We start from the raw sequence: 18,642 nt of genomic DNA, 5'->3' as shown, positions 1-18,642 counted from the left end.
ACTGAGTGGGTCCTTCTTTTTCCCAAAATATAAAAAATGAGCCAAAAAATGTTTTATTGGCACGGAAATATGATCTATTGATAGAAATGCAATATAATATACATATTCAGAGGTGTATAAAGAGTGTACACAATGAAGCGTTAGATTTTTATTACCTTCGAATAAGCTATTTCAATCTACATACACCGTGGGTCCCCTTGAATGTATTTTGCCATGTTCTGTCAGCCGTCTTAGTGTTTGGAAAGGGAGGGGTGGAGTGAGCAGTTGGTTGCAATTCGCAACCGTGCCGCTAGATTTCATTGACTGGACGTTTAAACCTGTTGTAAATGTTCTGTTGGTTCTATTTCGTGTCATGTTAAAGAACTGAAACATGAAGTTCTACTGGCGTTGAACAAGCGTTGAAACAAGTTTACTTCATCCATAGAGGTCTATAGATTTTGATCTATTTATTGCTTTTGTTGTAACAAAAGTTGTAACCAACTGTTTTAAAACCAGTTTCTTCAGAGTATGATATTAGAATAATATAAGAATTAAAATAGACAATTGGCTTGCAGGCAGAATTCTGTTATCGTGAGACTTACGCAGTGCTCGGGGAGGAGCGTCGATCGGACACTTGGTACATTCCCCGGGATGCCCCAGAGATGCTGGAATTTCTCTGTAAGAGGAAGAGTGGGAGATTGAGAGAGAAAGAGAGAGAGAGAGAGAGATAGCGTGAGTGTCTACATAAATAAATATTCTAACCATGATGCTCACTTAACAAATCAGAGACATCCAAACATCAGCAGGTGACTGACAGAATCAAAGGTAAAAACCCAGAGCTGTCTAAAAAGAGCATTATGGAATTAATAGAGATACATGGGAGAACGTAGAACCTCGCTTTCAGCCTAGATAGATCCCATTGGCGTGGCTTGGCCTTTTTTAAGGGTACTAAAGCCCCCCTACAGTTCTAGCTAAGCCCCTCTAAATATTGTGAGTAATTATGGAATCTTTACAAGAATTCGAGATCGCTTTATAGTCCCCTTTAAAACTCTTATTATGGAAACGGCGGCAGGCTGCATTATTCAGTTCACAGTGACAGCAGCACAGGCAATTTCCAATATCTAGATATCGGATGTTTGAAACCATTCGGAAGACTTGAAGGGAAAGTCCACCCAAAAATCTTAATTCCGTCATCATTTACTAAGCCTCGAGTTGTTCCACCCCTGTATAAATGTCTTTGTTCTGATGAACACAGAGAAAGATATTTAAAAGAATGCTTGTAACCAAACAGTTCTTGGCCACCATTGACTATAGTCGGAAACATTACAATGGTAATGCTACATTCTACAAAATATCTTCTTTTGATCTCAACAGAAAATTTTCCTTTCTGGGTGAACTGTTCCTTTAAGGCACTTTCTTTCTGTCATTTAATTTGTCTACAGGAAAGACCATGGGATGCAACTCAGTTGAAAGAGTATTTGTCAGTTTCTACTAATTGGAATAGCAGTATTACTTTACATAAAAACTGATAAACAAACTAGATGTTGCAATGGAATCTTTAAATATAGGAAGTTTAATTCTCAAAGTGCTTTCATTGGAGCTGGACAGTTTTTCCTAATTTGCGAGGCGGTAGCAACATCGGAAACACAACAACATAGATTGTGTTCGCTCTGTGCAATTCAGTTACCTGTACTTTAACTCTCATTTTGAAATAAAGTCTAGGTTTTTGTCTTTGTGGCTGTACCTGCCGTCCATTATGTTTGGATCCCTGCAGGCTGCAGTGTCCCAAGCTGCCATTAGGAGTGGTGGTACAGCTGCTGATGATCTGGAGCTGTTTCTCAGCGCGGTCAGCCCGGTCCAACAGCTCCTCGATGAACTGCTGAAGACGCACTTTGGCACTGGCTTCACGCACAGCTGTTTCCTGCAGGAACTGGTCAATTTGGGACACCTCTCTGAGTGGAAAGAAAGTGAACACGTAAGGCAGAAATTAAATTAAGTTAGGTACGAAATAATGCATAAGTTAATCAGACAATTAAGCCTGACCTGGATGTGAAATGGGTTTTCATTTTTTGACCAAACTGGTTGCTCTGGAATAATTACTATGCCAAAGGGCACTAAACTAAAGTTGTCAAAGTTGGTTTCTTAACCATGTAAAGCATATTGTACACCAATGGAAAGTGGTGTTTGTCAGCAACCATTTGCCAGTGTTTCCTGTACATTACCGAATCCATACCCCTATTAACAAAGGCATTTCCCAAAAAAAGAAACACATGCTACTGCAAAACCTGTCACAACTCATCAAATCGGAAATGGGCATCTACTGTAAAGGTAACTGCACATGGAGTAATACATTTGCATCTGAAATTTTCACACGTTAAAAACTAAATATGACCTCACGTTTACACACTACCTCGGATATTTTCGTCCGTCATAAAAACATTCAGACTGGGTTTGATTTTCTGCGTTTTTCGCATTCGTAGCAAGCATTTTGAGAGCTGTTTTGACAATTCAAAGACACCATACAAACAAACACCAAATACGGAAACACGCATACGAAAATTTCGGACTGTATTTGCAAAAATCTTTACACTCATCCCCTTCCGCCTCCCATTTGTCCCTTTTCTCATGTTTGTTTATCTCATCCAGCATTCTGCAAATTCCCGGAGCATCTGGACAGCCAGTGAAAGCACAGCGAGTGTTATCTTTGTGTAGGAAATGTCTCTGCAAACATAAACACTGTGGACATCATAACCTCTACGTTTCCTGGCTACTTCGTGTTTGTCCCCCTGAAAACTACATAGGCTGCAGTTTGAAAAGAAACAGTTGCTGCACAAGTTTTGGAAATTGTAATTATTCACGAGAATTGAAAGCAGGGACATGTCTTAATGACATTTATGTAATTGTGTAATCTCAAATGATAAATAACAGTGATCCATATCAGACGGTATTAAATTATCATGTCAGACTGCAGTCTGTAATTCAAAGATATGGAGTCCATCGCATAAGTATTGTTACTGCTACGTTTCTCTGGCATCAAATTTATTTTGACAAACTTAATGCTTATACGAATGAAGAATAATCATTATTTTTCATTTAAAGAGCTACATAAAAAAGTATGCATGTAATAAATGAGTACTAGAAACTAAGTCATACTGCGGCTCTTCAGCATTTAATTTCTTTAATGGACACTATAGATTTAGTCCATATGTACATAAACAAAAATACTTTTCTATTTACTAAAAGACAAAATAACGAAAAGAGTATAAATGAGAGAATTGCAGGGCTATGTGGGGACAAGGTAGGACAGTGTGTGTTTACTCTGTCACACATACATCTCACTGTAATAGTGTCTTTCCAGTAATTAAAGGGCCGGCACCTAATTTCTTTGGTCATTTATTTTAAGTGTGTATTTGGCTTTAATGTGATTTGCTGCTCAAGGGAGAGCAACACTATAATTCACATGTATTGTACTGAACGATTTAGTTTTTTTATGTCTACAAGTACTGTACGCAAGTCTACTCTGAATATTGAATGTAAAGAAAACCATATTTTCGCTTTTCTCTGGGATGCTTAAGACTTATTTTATATGCAAGGGTTGCAAAACTATCTGTCCAAAAAAACCAACAACGGAGAACTGGCCCCTAATACTACCCACAACAGACTAGCAATAAAAAGTAGCACATCATGACCCATCAATATTTCTGGTCACAACGTCCTGTTTTAAAACTGAAATGTAAATCACACAATTTCATGGATCTTTATAAGTACCTTTAGGGCAAAACAGATGACTTCCTTGATATTAAATTTTGGCCTTCATCAATTACAAAAACAAAATAATGGAGGTAAACGATTATACATCCAAAGCGCACACCTTTCCTTTACAGTGGTTCAACACTGCTATTTCTTTACATTTAGTTTTCAGTCAAATTCAGAGTTTAAAAGCAAAGTTTTTTCATTTTCTAGGTTGTTTTAAAGCTGTTAAATAATAGGGATCTCAATATTGGCCAAAATAATTGCAAATATGATTTGTGTCATAATCAAGCAGCCCTATATGTAAGAGGCCAAATAAGGATAGAAGAAGCCTGCTGAGCTAAATGAACATAGCAGATGAGCAGTTGTGCTATTTTTGCGACAAAATTTTACTACACCGTGTCTACACTGGTTGTGCCGCTCTGAATCCAGTGTGGACATAATTTAAAATGATAATGTGTTCTAATGCGTTTCTAATGTCTTTTGTTGTGTCGGTTTACGTCCGGAGTAGACACGGTGTTACTCTGACAGTGTAAAAGGAGCTTTGAAAAGCCTCAGTTCCAGGGTCAAACTATTTTCTTTTAATCAATTTCTTTTTCTCTATAAACACTGAAGATTCAGTGGATTTAATGACTGATATACTAATATATTGAGAGGGGACCAAAATAACGTTGTTATAATATTGGTTTGTAATACAATTTTATGATATCAGAAAAACATGTAAAGAAGATTTGTGACATTTAAAGAAATATTAACCCTTTATAATTATGATTACAAGAAATTATAATAAAAATAAATATAATATTGATAATATAAAATAAATTTAATTAAAAAAAACATATCATACCGGCCAAATCTACAAATTAAGTACTAGGCAATATCCTGTTTATGAAAATAGATCCAATAGATACTGTTTTTGAAAACAGACCTAGAAAAGCACTGAGTAAATGAAACAGCTTGACATATTTTAATGAATCTCCTGCTGTCTGCCCTCATCAAAACAGAAAGTTTTGGAGCTGACTGAAGCATCTTCACAGGGAAACATACTTAGCTGGTCAGAAAGCTGATATCTAAATTCCAGAGGTATTTTTTGGAATGCATGGAGACCACTGGTACGGCTAAAACTGTAAGACCAGTTTTTCTTCTATAGCTTCTTATTGCAAATAAACACACATGTACAAACTCTATAGACAAGATCAGCAATCATAACATAAAACCCAGACCATCACAACTACTGCACTGTTCAGAGAGATTTCCTGAAAAAAAGTGTGATAATGATAACTTCTGTGCTTGGTTACTTTCACATGGAACTTATCTGACAGCAACAGATTACAGCTGCATTAGATATGATGTACTGTATTCACAGCCTTCAGCTTAGCACTGCTTAGAGAAACCTTGATCTGTCACTGACTACAGAATAATTTCTGTACTGGTTGCCATGGAAACAACTACTCGATGGCTGTCAGATTTGTCTTTAAACAAAAAAGCTTTCTTATTGCTTTACAGCTACAACTAACAGTACACGATGGTTATAATAGTGATTTTATGAGCCATTTCATTTAGTTTGAAGGACAATATTCCATTCAACCTGGATTCGACGACTATTCTGCGATATTCTTGGCATGAGACAGAAATTGTGATGAGATGGTTGAATAGGAATATGGGTTTTTCTGAATCCTGCATTCTACATAAAACGATATAAGACAGTATGGACATCTTGTATACCGTGCCTGCATGTGATCTGAAGCCTGAAGTATTTACAAATATTCATGATTTTCAAGCTAAAAAAGAACTTCCTTGTGGGTGTTGCTTGCATAAGGAACATTCACAAACTGAATTTGAATTGCATACACGTTCCTTAAAATGATATGAGAACTTAAAAAGGTATTTTCAACACTGTAAAGGGCAAATACTAGTATGTATATATATATATATATATATATATATATATATATATATATATATATTTACAGTGCCCACTTATATTGGCACCCTTGGTAAATGAGCAAAGAAGGCAAGTCATCCGAGTTCATTTCTTCATACACCACTAATTTTCTATAGTGTTCAGATCAGGGAACTGGGATGACTATGGCAGGTTCCTGATTTTGCTTTCAGTGACACATTTTTTGTTGATTTTGATGTTTATTTTGAACCAGTGTGTTGATGGAAGATGTAACCACGACCCCATATATAATATTTCTAGCAGAGCAAGTCAGGTTTTAATTTCTTTATTTGTTGTTATTTGATATAAAACATGATGGCATGTATCTGAACAAGATATCCAGGACCTCTGGTATAAAAGTAGGTTCACAAAATATTTCCTTAAAATCGTTTTATATTTTGTGTAGTTCAACTGAACTATATTGCACATCAGAACTTTGGTTGTATCCATTATTATGAATGATTAAGGGGGTTTGGGCCCCTTAATTGGTATAAAATGTACATACCAATGGAAATATACTTGGGAGAAATTTTATTCCGTTTCTAAAGGTGCCAATAAATGTGACCCAAAAAAAATTAATGATGTTATATTCCCCCCCTTCAAATAGTTTTACTTTAATGAAATTATAAAAGATCAAAAGGAGAAACAATGTATAATTGTGTATATATATATATATATATGGCTTGTAATTCGATTTTCTTTTTGCAATCATAGTACCTTTATTTAGACTTCATAGTCTCCACCTTGTACACTGTGTATATATATATATATATATATATATATATATATATATATATATTTACACACAATTATACATTGTTTCTCCTTTTATATAAATATATAGATTTGTATTAGTTTAATTATACAGTATATTTTTAATTATCAGATATAATGATATATATCTGAACCCAATAGGGCTTCAATTTAGACAGGAGATGCAAAGGATCATCATAGGATTAAGATGAGTGGAAATACAACCCCTTCCTTTGACATGTACATGTAACATTCATATTCATCACGGTGACATTTATTTCAAGTACACATTAAAATAGCAGCAGAAAGATAACCAGCAGCTCACTGAACAAAAGAGGTTATGTAATGCTGTAAATAACACATGGTCCCCAGAGTACAAATGACAATTAGATACACTAAGATATGAGAGGGGTGTAAAAGGGCTTTTGGAGAATGGTAAAACACATACAGCTGAAAGTTTGAACAATTACATAAGAAATGTCTACGGCAATTTCACATTATTATTACTATACATAAAATGATCCTAAAATGTTTTTTTGTGTTGGGAAAATTAAACTGCAAAACTATGAAAATCGTTATTGTTGATCCCTGTAGTGGCTATGGTGATCATTCAAGACAAAATACAGACAAAAAAAGGGAAGGCATATGTGAGCCCTATTTTGAACAAAACACAGGATAACACATACACAGTGTACAAGGTGGAGACTATGAAGTCTAAATAAAGGTACTATGATTGCAAAACGAAAATCGAATTACAATCCACAAACCCTTACATTTGCATAATAATGGAGGCAATGGGCACCCACTCTATGAATATTCATATATAAAACAGCTGAATAGAACATTGTAACACAAATGAGCTTCCAATGAGAATAAGAATAACAGTATCCTGAAGTGTGAAATTAGCTTTAGCAAGAATCAGGAGTGTAATGCGTGTATTTTTGCTTCCTATGGAAAACAGAAACAACAGACATGACATCTGGGACCCGTTTCAATAAGGAGGTTCAAGCAACACTGAGTTAAAATATGAACTCGGAGTTGATTTACTCAGATAATCGCTACTCTGAGTTTTCTGTTTCAGAACAGCTGGTTTCAATGAGTTCAATCCACTCTGAGTAACTTCACTCTAGGTTACGCGCGTTCATCGCGGCTTTAAAAAGCCATCATCAATTGAGCGAAGATAACACGATTCACCATGGCAACGCCACGTGACAAAAAGCGCTCTGTTTATTTCTCGCCAGTCGAATTGGAGACACTACATCTATATATATATATCTATATATATATCTATATATAGATATATATATATCTATATATATATATATATATATATATATATATATATATAAATATATATTTGTGATATATATTTGTATATATAAACATTTATACCTACTATTTTTGTCATGTAGGTGCAATCCTTCTGCAATAAAAAGAACATGGCAGCAGCTGAAAATGAAATATAAAAACATCATTCAGTCCGGTGAGTTTAAATGCTCTTGTCAGTAGGATGCCTGACTGGGAAATGTTTGATATATTTAATAAACTGGCCTTGAAAGTTATGAGGACATGAGAACCGAGAACCTGGCTATAGAAGACAAAAAACTGGCCATGCTTGACCCTGCTCCAGCTGTATAACGAAGGCCAGCTAGTGAAGAGCTGTGCTGTGTGTAAGCCTCACTCCCCGACCAACAGAGACGCTCGACTGACAGACGCAATAGGGACTATGGTCTTTAGGCTCCTCGTTAGAGCGCTCGTCTCTCATTCGGACCGACATCTGTTCGAAGCCCGCGCAGAACGGGGCGACTGAGACCGGTTACATGTGCACCCAATCACAATGGGAAATCCTAAAGGGTATTTGAATTATTAGAGGTGGCAGCAAGACCACATTTATTTGATCAGCCTAATTCAGAAAGACACTCACCATTCACCTGCAATCCTATGAAACTCCTCTTTGATGGCTCTCACAGGAAACTTAACAAAAATGTATAAAAAGTGCTTTGACAGAGTACTTTTCTTACTGCTCTACATACAGTTGCCTTGCTAACGTGTTCTGCATCCCCGGTGTTATAAAGAAAGCTTCCGTTAGCAAAGAAACGTAAAGCCATACAGAGAATCTGCTCAGATGTAAGAGCGCGACCCCGACGAGTGAGGTTTGTGATGTAAGGATGAAGCAGATTATGAATATATTTAATGGACTGTACAGAAAAACTGTATCGCTCAAATAAAGAATCCTCCGGATATGATAAAACATCCAAACGGGGTTTCACCATATATTCTCTCCCAACGTAAATTTAACTCTCTCTGAATGAATGCAGCTTCCTCATCTACGGGTACTGAATAAACGGACATGCCTTTTTAATGTATGTGTTACAAACTTGTGCGATTAAGGAAAACGAATGAAAAAACAAACGGCGAAGGCAATTTCAACACCGCTCGCGCTTCTAAAAGGGGGCGGAGATTGTAACAAACCTCGGGTAAGTGGAATAAAACTGTTGCCGACCAGGTTAGGTTCACAGAGTAGGTTACTATGGTTACTCACTCTAAGTATAATATACCTTGATTTCTGAAATGGACTTGACTTACCCCGCGGTCACGGGTTTGATATACCTCGCGTTCTGAAACTGAAAACCCAGAGTATCCCATTTTCTGGGGTTAACTTACACTGAGTTTGCACTTACCCTGCTTTCTGAAACGGGTCCCTGGTCTTTTTTGCTTACAATAATCATGCAGCTTAATTATGATGAACAGCAAACACTACACAAATATATGAAGTAAATACCAAAGTTAATATGTGATATTGCATATAAAATGTAATTAAAATAAGCAAGAATCACCAAGAAGGTAAAAAGCAACTAATCCAAAACCCTGCACACATTGCAGAAGCAGATCAGAGATCAGTATGAGTTGCAAAAATTACCAGAGTGACAGAGAGGAGGAAAAAGACGATAAAACCGAGACAGTGAAAGAGGAAAGAAACGAGGCCTCTGTACCTGCCAACAGTGCGTGACAGGATTCTCAATAACACTTTAATCCACAAGCAGCTGCAAATCAATCACAGGTCTATATTTCAGATGAAGCCCTGCTGAGAATATCCCACTCAATATTACCCTCTAAACTCAGACCACTCCACTGGCTAAATCGCCCTTCTTTATCCCACGTCTTTGTTCAGTATATTGAACAGTAATTTAATATTTTATCTGAATGGGAGATTGATAGTGAACACTTAGAGCAGGAATTTAACCTGTTAACAATAGGATGTTTTTCAGTCGTGCAGATTTACTTCTTTTATTTTCACTACGAGTTTATCCTGACAACCATTATCATTTAAAAGCTTTTATTGTCAAGAATTGGTACCATTATACTCACCTCAGATTGTCATTGCATTTAAAGGTCCAGTGTATGAAATATAGCGGCATCTAGTGGTGAGTTTGCGAATTGCAACCAACGGCTCACTCGACTCCTCCCCTCTCCCTTTCGAAGCACTACTGTGGCTGACACAGGACTAAGTTGTCACAATGCGTTGTAAGGATTTCTCCTTGTTCGTCTCAGTTAAGAGTTAATAGATAACTATACAAACTGGAATTTGCATCATATACCATATAGTGCATGATGCATTGCTTACTTTTTGTCTACCTTGTACCTTGTGTGCCCATAGCGAAAAACCCACTTGAATATGTGCATCTGGAATGGACTCGTCTTAATAAACTTGTAAAAACAGAGGTATCTAGTGAAACACTAAGCCAACTGGAGGAAATGGGCCATAGGGTAGAGTTAAATTTGCATCCGATTAGACAGAATCAGTAAAAACGTGCACCATTGCAGCCCACAAGTGCACAAATCTTATATTATTAAACAGCCCACCTGTGCACAAGAGTTCCCTTTCTGTCGGTCTCTCGACGTTGTGTCGACAGAATGGGGTTTGACTTGAGAACCTACCTTCTCTGACTGACTTGAACAGGCCAATGAAAATTGGCGAATGAAATTTGCATGCCGGACTCCGCCCCCGGATATCCGGGTATAAAAGGGAGCCGGCGTGCCGCATTCATTCACCTTTTGTTCTTCGGAGCCTTCGCATCTCATGCTGACGACTCTGCAGACAATCTCTACGTGTTGCTGGTCTTACGACGTGGTGCAGCGGACTGTCCCGATTCCTGTGACTTCCCCTGGGCGTCTCGGCAACTGCCAAAGCGTATCTCTAAAGAGCGAGCCCTTTTCAGGGCTTAAGACATTCTACAGCGCGGCATGTCCCGCTGTGCTCGTGGGTGCGGCGCACTCATCGAGGAAGGGGACGGAGACGATGTCTGCCTCAGGTGTCTGGGACTCCAGCACGCTGAGGCGGCATTTGTGGATACATCTTGCCCGCACTGCGGGCGGATGGTGATTCAGACATTTGCGGTCACGGGTGGCTGCGTTCTTGCGAGAATCAGCCACCACCTCGAGTGCTTCCCGTTTTGCGGCAGCAGCGGCATCAGCCCTGCCGTCCGCTTCGGCGAGCACCGAGGGTGATTTGGGGATCACCGTGAGCCTCAATCCGTCAGCCACCGGCTCGCGGACCGTTCACGCCCCACCTCGCTCGTCTGACCGTCCCGGAAGAGGCGGTACGCCGCCTTGTTCCTCCGTCACGTACTCGGACACGGGGCGTGACGACGATGAGATGTCGCTCGCAGCATCGGAGGGCGACCTCCTGGCATCCGACCCCGACGAGTCCTTGGAGCTTCCTCTCCCGGGGGGTCGAGCTCAGGATGAAGCGGACGTCGAGATGTCAGCCATGCTTTCCCGGGCCGCCGCGAGTATTGGGCTGCAGTGCACCGCACCGCCTCTTCCCCAACGCTCGCGGTTGGACACGTGGTATCTGGGGACCGGCCGTGACTCTAAGCCACGGTCGGCGCCGGTACCATTCTTCCCGGAAGTGCATGAGGAGCTCAGTCGGACTTGGAACGCCCCCTTTTCGGCGCGTGCACGTCAGACTGGCTCGGTCGCCCTGACTTCCCTCGATGACGGGGCAGCTAAGGGCTATGTCGACATCCCACAGGTGGAGCGTGCAGTCGCGGTGCACCTGTGCCCGCAGACAGCTGCCACCTGGAGGGATCGACCAAGGCTCCCTTCCAAGGCGTGTAAGTTTTCGGCATCGCTGGTGTCGAAGGCTTACAACGCTGCGGGTCAAGCTGCCTCGGCTCTTCACGCCATGGCCATCCTGCAGGTCCATCAGGCCAAGGCGTTGAAGGAGTTGCACGAGGGAAAGTCCGACCCAGGGCTAATGCAGGAGCTCCGCACTGCCACTGACCTCGCTCTCCGGGCGACGAAGGTGACGGCGCGAGCCCTGGGTCGTACGATGTCCACACTGGTGGTCCAGGAGAGACACCTTTGGCTCAACCTTGCGCAGATGCGGGACGCTGAGAAGGTTCGCTTTCTCGACGCTCCCATCGCGCAGGGTGGGCTGTTTGGTGATACGGTCGAGGACTTCTCTCAGCAGTTCTCGACTGTAAAGAAGCAGACGGAGGCGATTAAACACATCCTGCCCCGCCGCGACCCGGCCGCCTATCGTCCGTCGAGGTCCCGCGCGGCGTCTGCTTCCCAGCAGCCCCGCCCCTCTCCGACTCAGACTCCGGCCCCAGCGCCCCCTGCACAGGCGGCCTCCCGGAGAAGGACGTCGAAGAGGAGAGCACCATCCCATCACCAACCTCCGCGGAAGCAGAAGCGTTCCTGACGGGGTGAACCCAGGGAGATCGAGTCCACCGGGCCCGACCCAGGCAACTACATCGCCGGAGGGTCGGATTGGGACGGTGCCTGCCCCGTCCCAGCAACACCAGCCGGGCCCTTTTCAGGGCCTGGTGCCCACATTCTCACGAAAAGAGCTGTCTCTCCCCCTGGGTCTTTCTCACAGCCGCTCTCACCCTCCGCAGGACGGTGCTCGGCTACCCCACGTTGTGTTTCGGCGAGACACACGGTTGGGTATAACTCTCAGTGGCCACCAGCACCCTCAGTCAGACGGTGCGGTATGCCGCGATATCGCCCGACAGGCACCTCGGCAGAGCCGCTCTCCTCCCCGGGGTCCCCCCCGCGTCGAGGGAGCCGTACTGCCAGCCATCGAACCACCCCCCACGGGGGCAATGAATCAGATCGAACCTCTGGTCCCCCTGTCTCGGTACCTGGGAGCCTAGTTGGCTCTTCCCAGACCGGCACGGTGGCTAGAGCGAACGATCCGTCTCGGCTATGCGATTCAGTTCGCCAAGCGCCCACCCAAGTTTCGGGGCATCCTCTTCACATCAGTGGGAGTAGATGCTCCCGTGCTTCGGGCCGAGGTCGCTACCCTTCTGGCGAAGGGGGCGGTCGAGCTCGTCCCTCTGGCCGAGATGTACTCCGGGTTTTACAGCCCGTATTTCATTGTCCCCAAGAAAAGTGGCGGGTTGCGCCCCATCTTGGACCTGCGTACCCTGAACAAGCACCTACACAAGCTGCCGTTCAGGATGCTAACGCAGAAGCGCATTCTGACGTCCGTCAGGCGTCAGGATTGGTTCATGGCGATCGACCTGAAGGACGCGTACTTCCATGTGTCCATCCTCCCTCGTCACCGGCCGTTCCTACGGTTCGCTTTCGAGGGACAGGCATATCAGTACCGCGTCCTCCCATTTGGTCTGTCCCTGTCTCCTCGAGTCTTTACGAAGGTCGTGGAGGCCGCCCTCACTCCCCTCAGGGAGCAGGGGGTGCGCATACTCAACTATTTCGACGACTGGCTCATCTTGGCGCACTCGCGAGATCTGTTGTGTGCACACAGGGACCTGGTGCTCCGGCACCTAGACCATTTGGGGTTACAGGTCAACCGAGAGAAGAGCAAGCTCTCCCCTGTGCAGAGCATCCTTTTCCTCGGTATGGAACTCGACTCTGTCTCCATGTTGGCACGTCTTTCTTCCGAGCGTGCCCAGTCGGTGCTGACCTGCCTGAAGAGCTTCAGGCAGCAGCCAGCGGTCCCCCTGAAACATTTTCAGAGGCTCCTGGGACACATGGCGTCCTCGGCGGGGGTGGTCCCCCTCGGGTTGATGCACATGAGACCGCTACAGCACTGGCTACAGAGCAGAGTTCCTTGGAGTGCGTGGCACTCCGGCAGCAGGCGCGTCCCGATCACGCCCTTCTGCCGGCGCACCCTAACCCCATGGTCTTCTACGACCTTTTTGCGGACAGGGGTCCCTCTTGGGCAGGTTTCGAGGCGCGTCGTGGTGACGACCGACGCCTCCCTGCAGGGTTGGGGTGCTGTGTGCAACGGGCACGCAGTGTCGGGTCTCTGGACGGGCCCCCGCCTGCGCTGGCATATCAATCGCCTAGAGTTGTTGGCGGTGCTGCTTGCACTGAGGAGGTTCCTTCCCCTCGTGCAGGACAAGCACGTGCTGGTCCGGTCGGACAGCACGACTGCTGTGGCGTATATCAACCGACAGGGTGGTATTCGTTCACGGCAGCTATCGCAACTCGCCCGACGCCTCCTCCTGTGGAGCCAGCAGGTGACGAAGTCCCTGTTAGCCACTCACATCCCGGGCGACCTGAACCAGACAGCCGATGCGCTCTCTCGTCAGTCGACGCCCCGTGGAGAGTGGCGGCTCCACCCCCGCGCAGTCCAGCTCATTTGGGTGCAGTTCGGGCAGGCATAGGTGGACCTGTTCGCCTCCCTGGACACCACCCATTGCCCGCTTTGGTACTCCCTGACCGAGGCCCCCCTCGGCACGGATGCTTTGGCGCACAGCTGGCCGCGGGACAAGCGGAAGTACGCCTTCCCCCCAGTGAGCCTCATTGCACACGTCCTGTGCAAGGTCAGGGAAGAGGAGCATCAAGTGCTACTAGTTGCGCCTTACTGGCCCAACCGGACTTGGTTCTCGGAGCTAATGCTCCTGACGACAACTCCCCCCTGGCCGATTCCCCTGACGAAGGACCTTCTTTCTCAGGGGAAGGGCACGTTGTGGCATCCGAGACCAGACCTCTGGAACCTCCATGTCTGGCCCCTGGACGGGACGAGGAGATCCTGAGTGGTCTACCCCCAGCGGTGGTAGAGACCATTGTTCAGGCTAGGGCCCCGGCCACGAGGCGGTTATACGCTTTTAAGTGGCGCCTCTTCTCGTCCTGGTGTTCTTCTCGTGGAGAAGACCCACGGATATGCTCGATCGGGAGCGTGCTGTCCTTCCTGCAGTCGAGACTCGAGAACAATCTCTCCCCTTCCACGCTGAAAGTGTATGTAGCCGCAATTGCCGCTCATCACGAACCAGTTAGTGGGAAGTCTCTGGGACAGCACGACCTGGTCATTAGGTTCCTGAGGGGCGCGAGAAGGCTGAATCCAGCCCGTCCACGCTCCGTTCCCTCTTGGGACCTCAATGTGGTCCTGGCGGGCCTCCAGAGGCCCCCCTTCGAGCCCCTCGGAGATGCCGCTCTTTCTCATCTCTCGATGAAGACGGCTCTCCTAGTGGCGCTCGCTTCCATCAAGAGGGTAGGGGACCTACAAGCATTTTCCGTGGCCACGGATTGCCTAGAGTTCGGGCCTGGTCAATCTCACGTTATCCTGAGACCCCGGCCTGGCTACGTGCCCAAAGTTCCCACCACTCCCTTCCGGGACCAGGTGGTGAACCTGCAGGCGCTCCCTTCTGGGGAGGAAGACCCAACCCCTTCCGTGTTGTGTCCAGTACGCGCGCTGCGCCTCTACTTGGACCGCACGCAGAGCTTCAGGAGCTCTGACCAGCTCTTTGTCTGTTTTGGAGGTCAGCACAAGGGGAGGGCTGTCTCCAAACAGAGGTTGGCGCACTGGATCGTGGACGCCATCACTATGGCTTACCGATCACAGGATCTCCCGTGCCCGCTTGCAGTGAGGGCACACTCCACCAGGGGTGTGGCCTCCTTGTGGGCACTGGCGCAGGGCGCCCCTCTGGCAGACATATGTAGAGCTGCGGGTTGGGCTACGCCCAGCACCTTCGCGAGGTTTTACAGCCTCCGCGTGGAACCGGTATTTGCCAGAGTCTTACGAGACACCGCCAGGTAAGTTCCGGCAGCCGGTGGGCGTACGCCTGCGATAGCACCCCTCCACAGGTGAGACGTGGTGCTATCCAGCCTCCCCTCTTCCCCCCACGTGGGCGAAGAGTAGGCATTCCATCCATCACTAAGCACTCCTCGGCGGCGGGCTCGGCGGAGCAGCCCTGCCTCCCTTGGCCTGTTTCTGAGCTCTAGCAGTGACTCAAACAAGGCCTAGTGCTCCACACGTAGTAACCCCCCCACAGGGCGGTTCCGTCTGATGTCTTCTCATGAATGGCTCTCAATCGATGGCCCATGACCTCTCCCAGGTGTACTTCACCTGCTCGCGACACCATCTCGTGTCTGCATGTCTCCCACGTGCTCTCCCCTACCCGGTGAGACCGTGTGTGAATCTCCACTAAACTCCTCCCTGCGGTAGGAAGTGGTCTCCGTAGCGCGTTCCCTCAGGGGGGAATCACGCTTCCCAGTGGCCCTTACGGTGCCGGGCGGCTTCTCGCTGTTAAGAGAACTAGGCCGCCGTCCGTGACGGCCGGAGGAAGGGGCTCCCATCTTGTAGGTAAGCTCTGGACCCCTTCCCTTCCACTGGAAGGTTGCAATTCATGCTAGCGCCCACGTTTTGACACGCCCAGGCCAGTCAACGTCGCTTCGCGAGGAATTGTGACGCGGCACAGCGCTGTGGCGTTTTCCGAGGAACCCCATTCTGTCGACACAACGTCGAGAGACCGACAGAAAGGGAACGTCTCGGTTACGTATGTAACCTCCGTTCCCTGATGGAGGGAACGAGACGTTGTGTCCTTCATGCCACAACGCTGGCCGCCCGCTGCAGCAGTCGGGGCAAGATCCTCAGGCTCCTCAGCACAAAAGGTGAATGAATGCGGCACGCCGGCTCCCTTTTATACCCGGATATCCGGGGGCGGAGTCCGGCATGCAAATTTCATTCGCCAATTTTCATTGGCCTGTTCAAGTCAGTCAGAGAAGGTAGGTTCTCAAGTCAAACCCCATTCTGTCGACACAACGTCTCGTTCCCTCCATCAGGGAACGGAGGTTACATACGTAACCGAGACGTTAATCTTGCACACAACGCAATGAGAGAACAAAACTTGGTTTTCAAAGTCTTTGACCATATATAGGCACAGTTAGAAAACCAGTCTGGAGCTCAGAAATGTTCTGGACCTGTTATACGAGATTTAGACATTTTGGTCTACCACAGCTATGATGGCCTTTCATTAACATAATGGATTTTTCCATCTCTTACAACCTGCATACGACCTTTGGGAAAATACATTATAGCCAAATTTGACGTTTTAACTGTAAGAGCTGTGTGGAGTTCATAATACTTGTGTGACTGTGTGTGTCAGCACATTTCCACTTATTCTCTCAATTTCTGAAAGGTGCAGAACAACTGTGACTGTTTGTTTTTTGGCAATCAAATTACCGGCTTTCTAATGTTAAAATCTTACAACTTACTGTTGTTTGTGTGACAGCTCCTGTTCCTTGCTAACCAGATCCTGCTTCAGACTGGCTAGCATCTCCACGGACACATCCACCTGCCGCAAAAGCTCGGTGGCTTTGTCTTCTAGGTCTTGTTTCTCCTGACTGAGCCTCTCGCTCTCTAGCTTGGCCTTCTCCAGCTCCGAGCTTTTCCTCTCCAGCTCCGCCTGCAGACGGCCAACGCGCGTGGCGATCTTTTGCTCCACCTCCTCCGACAGCTTCTCCAACCTCTCATCTAGCTCAAGCCTCTCAAACGCCCGGGCTTTCAAACGAGCCAGGCCCTCCTCGTAAGCTGCCTCCACCGCGCTGGCGGCCACGTTAGCGGCCACTGCGACAGCGTTGTTCCCTGTGGAGGTCAAGCCATCGCCAGAGCTCATGGCTGTCTTCACCAAAATCTCGCCCAGGGGAAACTCCACATTGGGAAGGTAGCAAGCGGTAGAGGAAGGGGCGAGACCAAGGTCCTCGCCCGAGCAGGGAAGCTCGCGGTATGGAAAACGAGATTCAGCAGTTAGGGTTCCGTCGGCCACTAAGGGGAGCAGTGCAGCGGCATTGCACACACTGTTGGACTTGGATAGCACGTAGAGGGTCTCGTAGGTGTGGTTGTACTCCAAATGGGCGCGCAGGGAGGACAGACTTCGGAAGCGCTTGTGTTCCCCACAGCGAGGACAACGGTATGGCAGGTCCAAAGAGGCCATTCCACGCTCCTGCCGCTGCCAGGATGGAGCACTCTGCTCACGCCACCAAGCACTGCCAAGAGCAGGCAGGTACAGTGGCCAGGCACCCCATTGGACCACTCATCTTAGAAACAATGGGTTTGCGAGCGGCTGAGGAAGGAAGAGGAGATCGTCGTGCATTCTCCTTGAATGAGTTCTCCAATGATGTCTTGACCACCGTTAGGTCTCCTACCGCTTCACCTAATTTGTCTTCCTTGGTTTCCCAACCTTTTGTCCTAGAAAAAGCAAGAAATGAAACAGAACAACACAATTCAATTAACAAATAGAAATAATTTTGTTGAATTATTGCTTTGATGGCTAAATATACAGCAAATTCAATGAGAGTGCACAGCCATGCATTGCTTGCAGTCTGACAAATATAAAAGGCTAATATAAGATCAGTTATATTTGTGTATTTCAATTTGCTGTACAGATGAGTGAAAGATAAATACCTCTTCCTCAAAGCTGCACAAATGAAAAACTTTTGTTTTTTTTGATATCATGTTTGCTAAAGAGAAAGCTGAATTAGGTCTTTGGATAAGTTCCAATAAAGGGAAAATTTATAACTAGGGTCAACCGTACATTTCTGAAGCACAAAAATGATTTGACCTAAAAAAAGAGACTGCTATATACACAGACGAACTGAACAGCGTCCAAGACTTTTTCAAAGTATGGTGAGCATCTGGATCCTAACCTCTTACATACATCGAATAGCAAAATGACCCATGACTTCTTAAGCTAAAACCCATAAAGTCCATCCAAATGATCATTAAAAAAGAAGAAATGTAGTATAGAAGAATGTCTAGCTAATTTACAGTAAGAGAGAGGTAAAACAGAAATAGGTCAACTGACATCTCCGATCTCATCCTCAAGGGTGCATAGAATGGTATCAAATGGTGAATTTGCTGAGGGTGCACTCATGTGCTCTAATGGAAGGGAAAATGTTTCAAAAGGTCATGCATGCCTCCATCTAGCTATACTGCCTCTGTCAATATGCCACAATTCAAG

General features: G+C 45.7%; 1 protein-coding gene across 1 annotated transcript in view; it reads right to left on the bottom strand.

The window, feature by feature from the left end:
- Positions 1–18,642, bottom strand: part of fbxo41 (F-box protein 41) — a 42,299-nt gene that overhangs the window by 11,619 nt on the left and 12,038 nt on the right. The window contains exons 2-4 of the mRNA XM_079462242.1: positions 16,898–17,870; positions 1,724–1,931; positions 582–655 (exon numbers count right to left, since the gene is read on the bottom strand). Of these exons, the coding sequence (XP_079318368.1) occupies positions 582–655; positions 1,724–1,931; positions 16,898–17,616 (1,001 nt within the window). The 5' untranslated portion in view covers positions 17,617–17,870. The remainder of the gene's footprint in view (positions 1–581; positions 656–1,723; positions 1,932–16,897; positions 17,871–18,642) is intronic.

Source organism: Barbatula barbatula (assembly GCF_947034865.1).
Source record: "Barbatula barbatula genome assembly, chromosome: 8".
Lineage (NCBI taxonomy): Eukaryota > Metazoa > Chordata > Actinopteri > Cypriniformes > Nemacheilidae > Barbatula > Barbatula barbatula.
The sequence above is the reverse complement of the archived record's forward strand: the minus strand, read 5'-3'. Positions and strand labels throughout refer to the sequence as shown.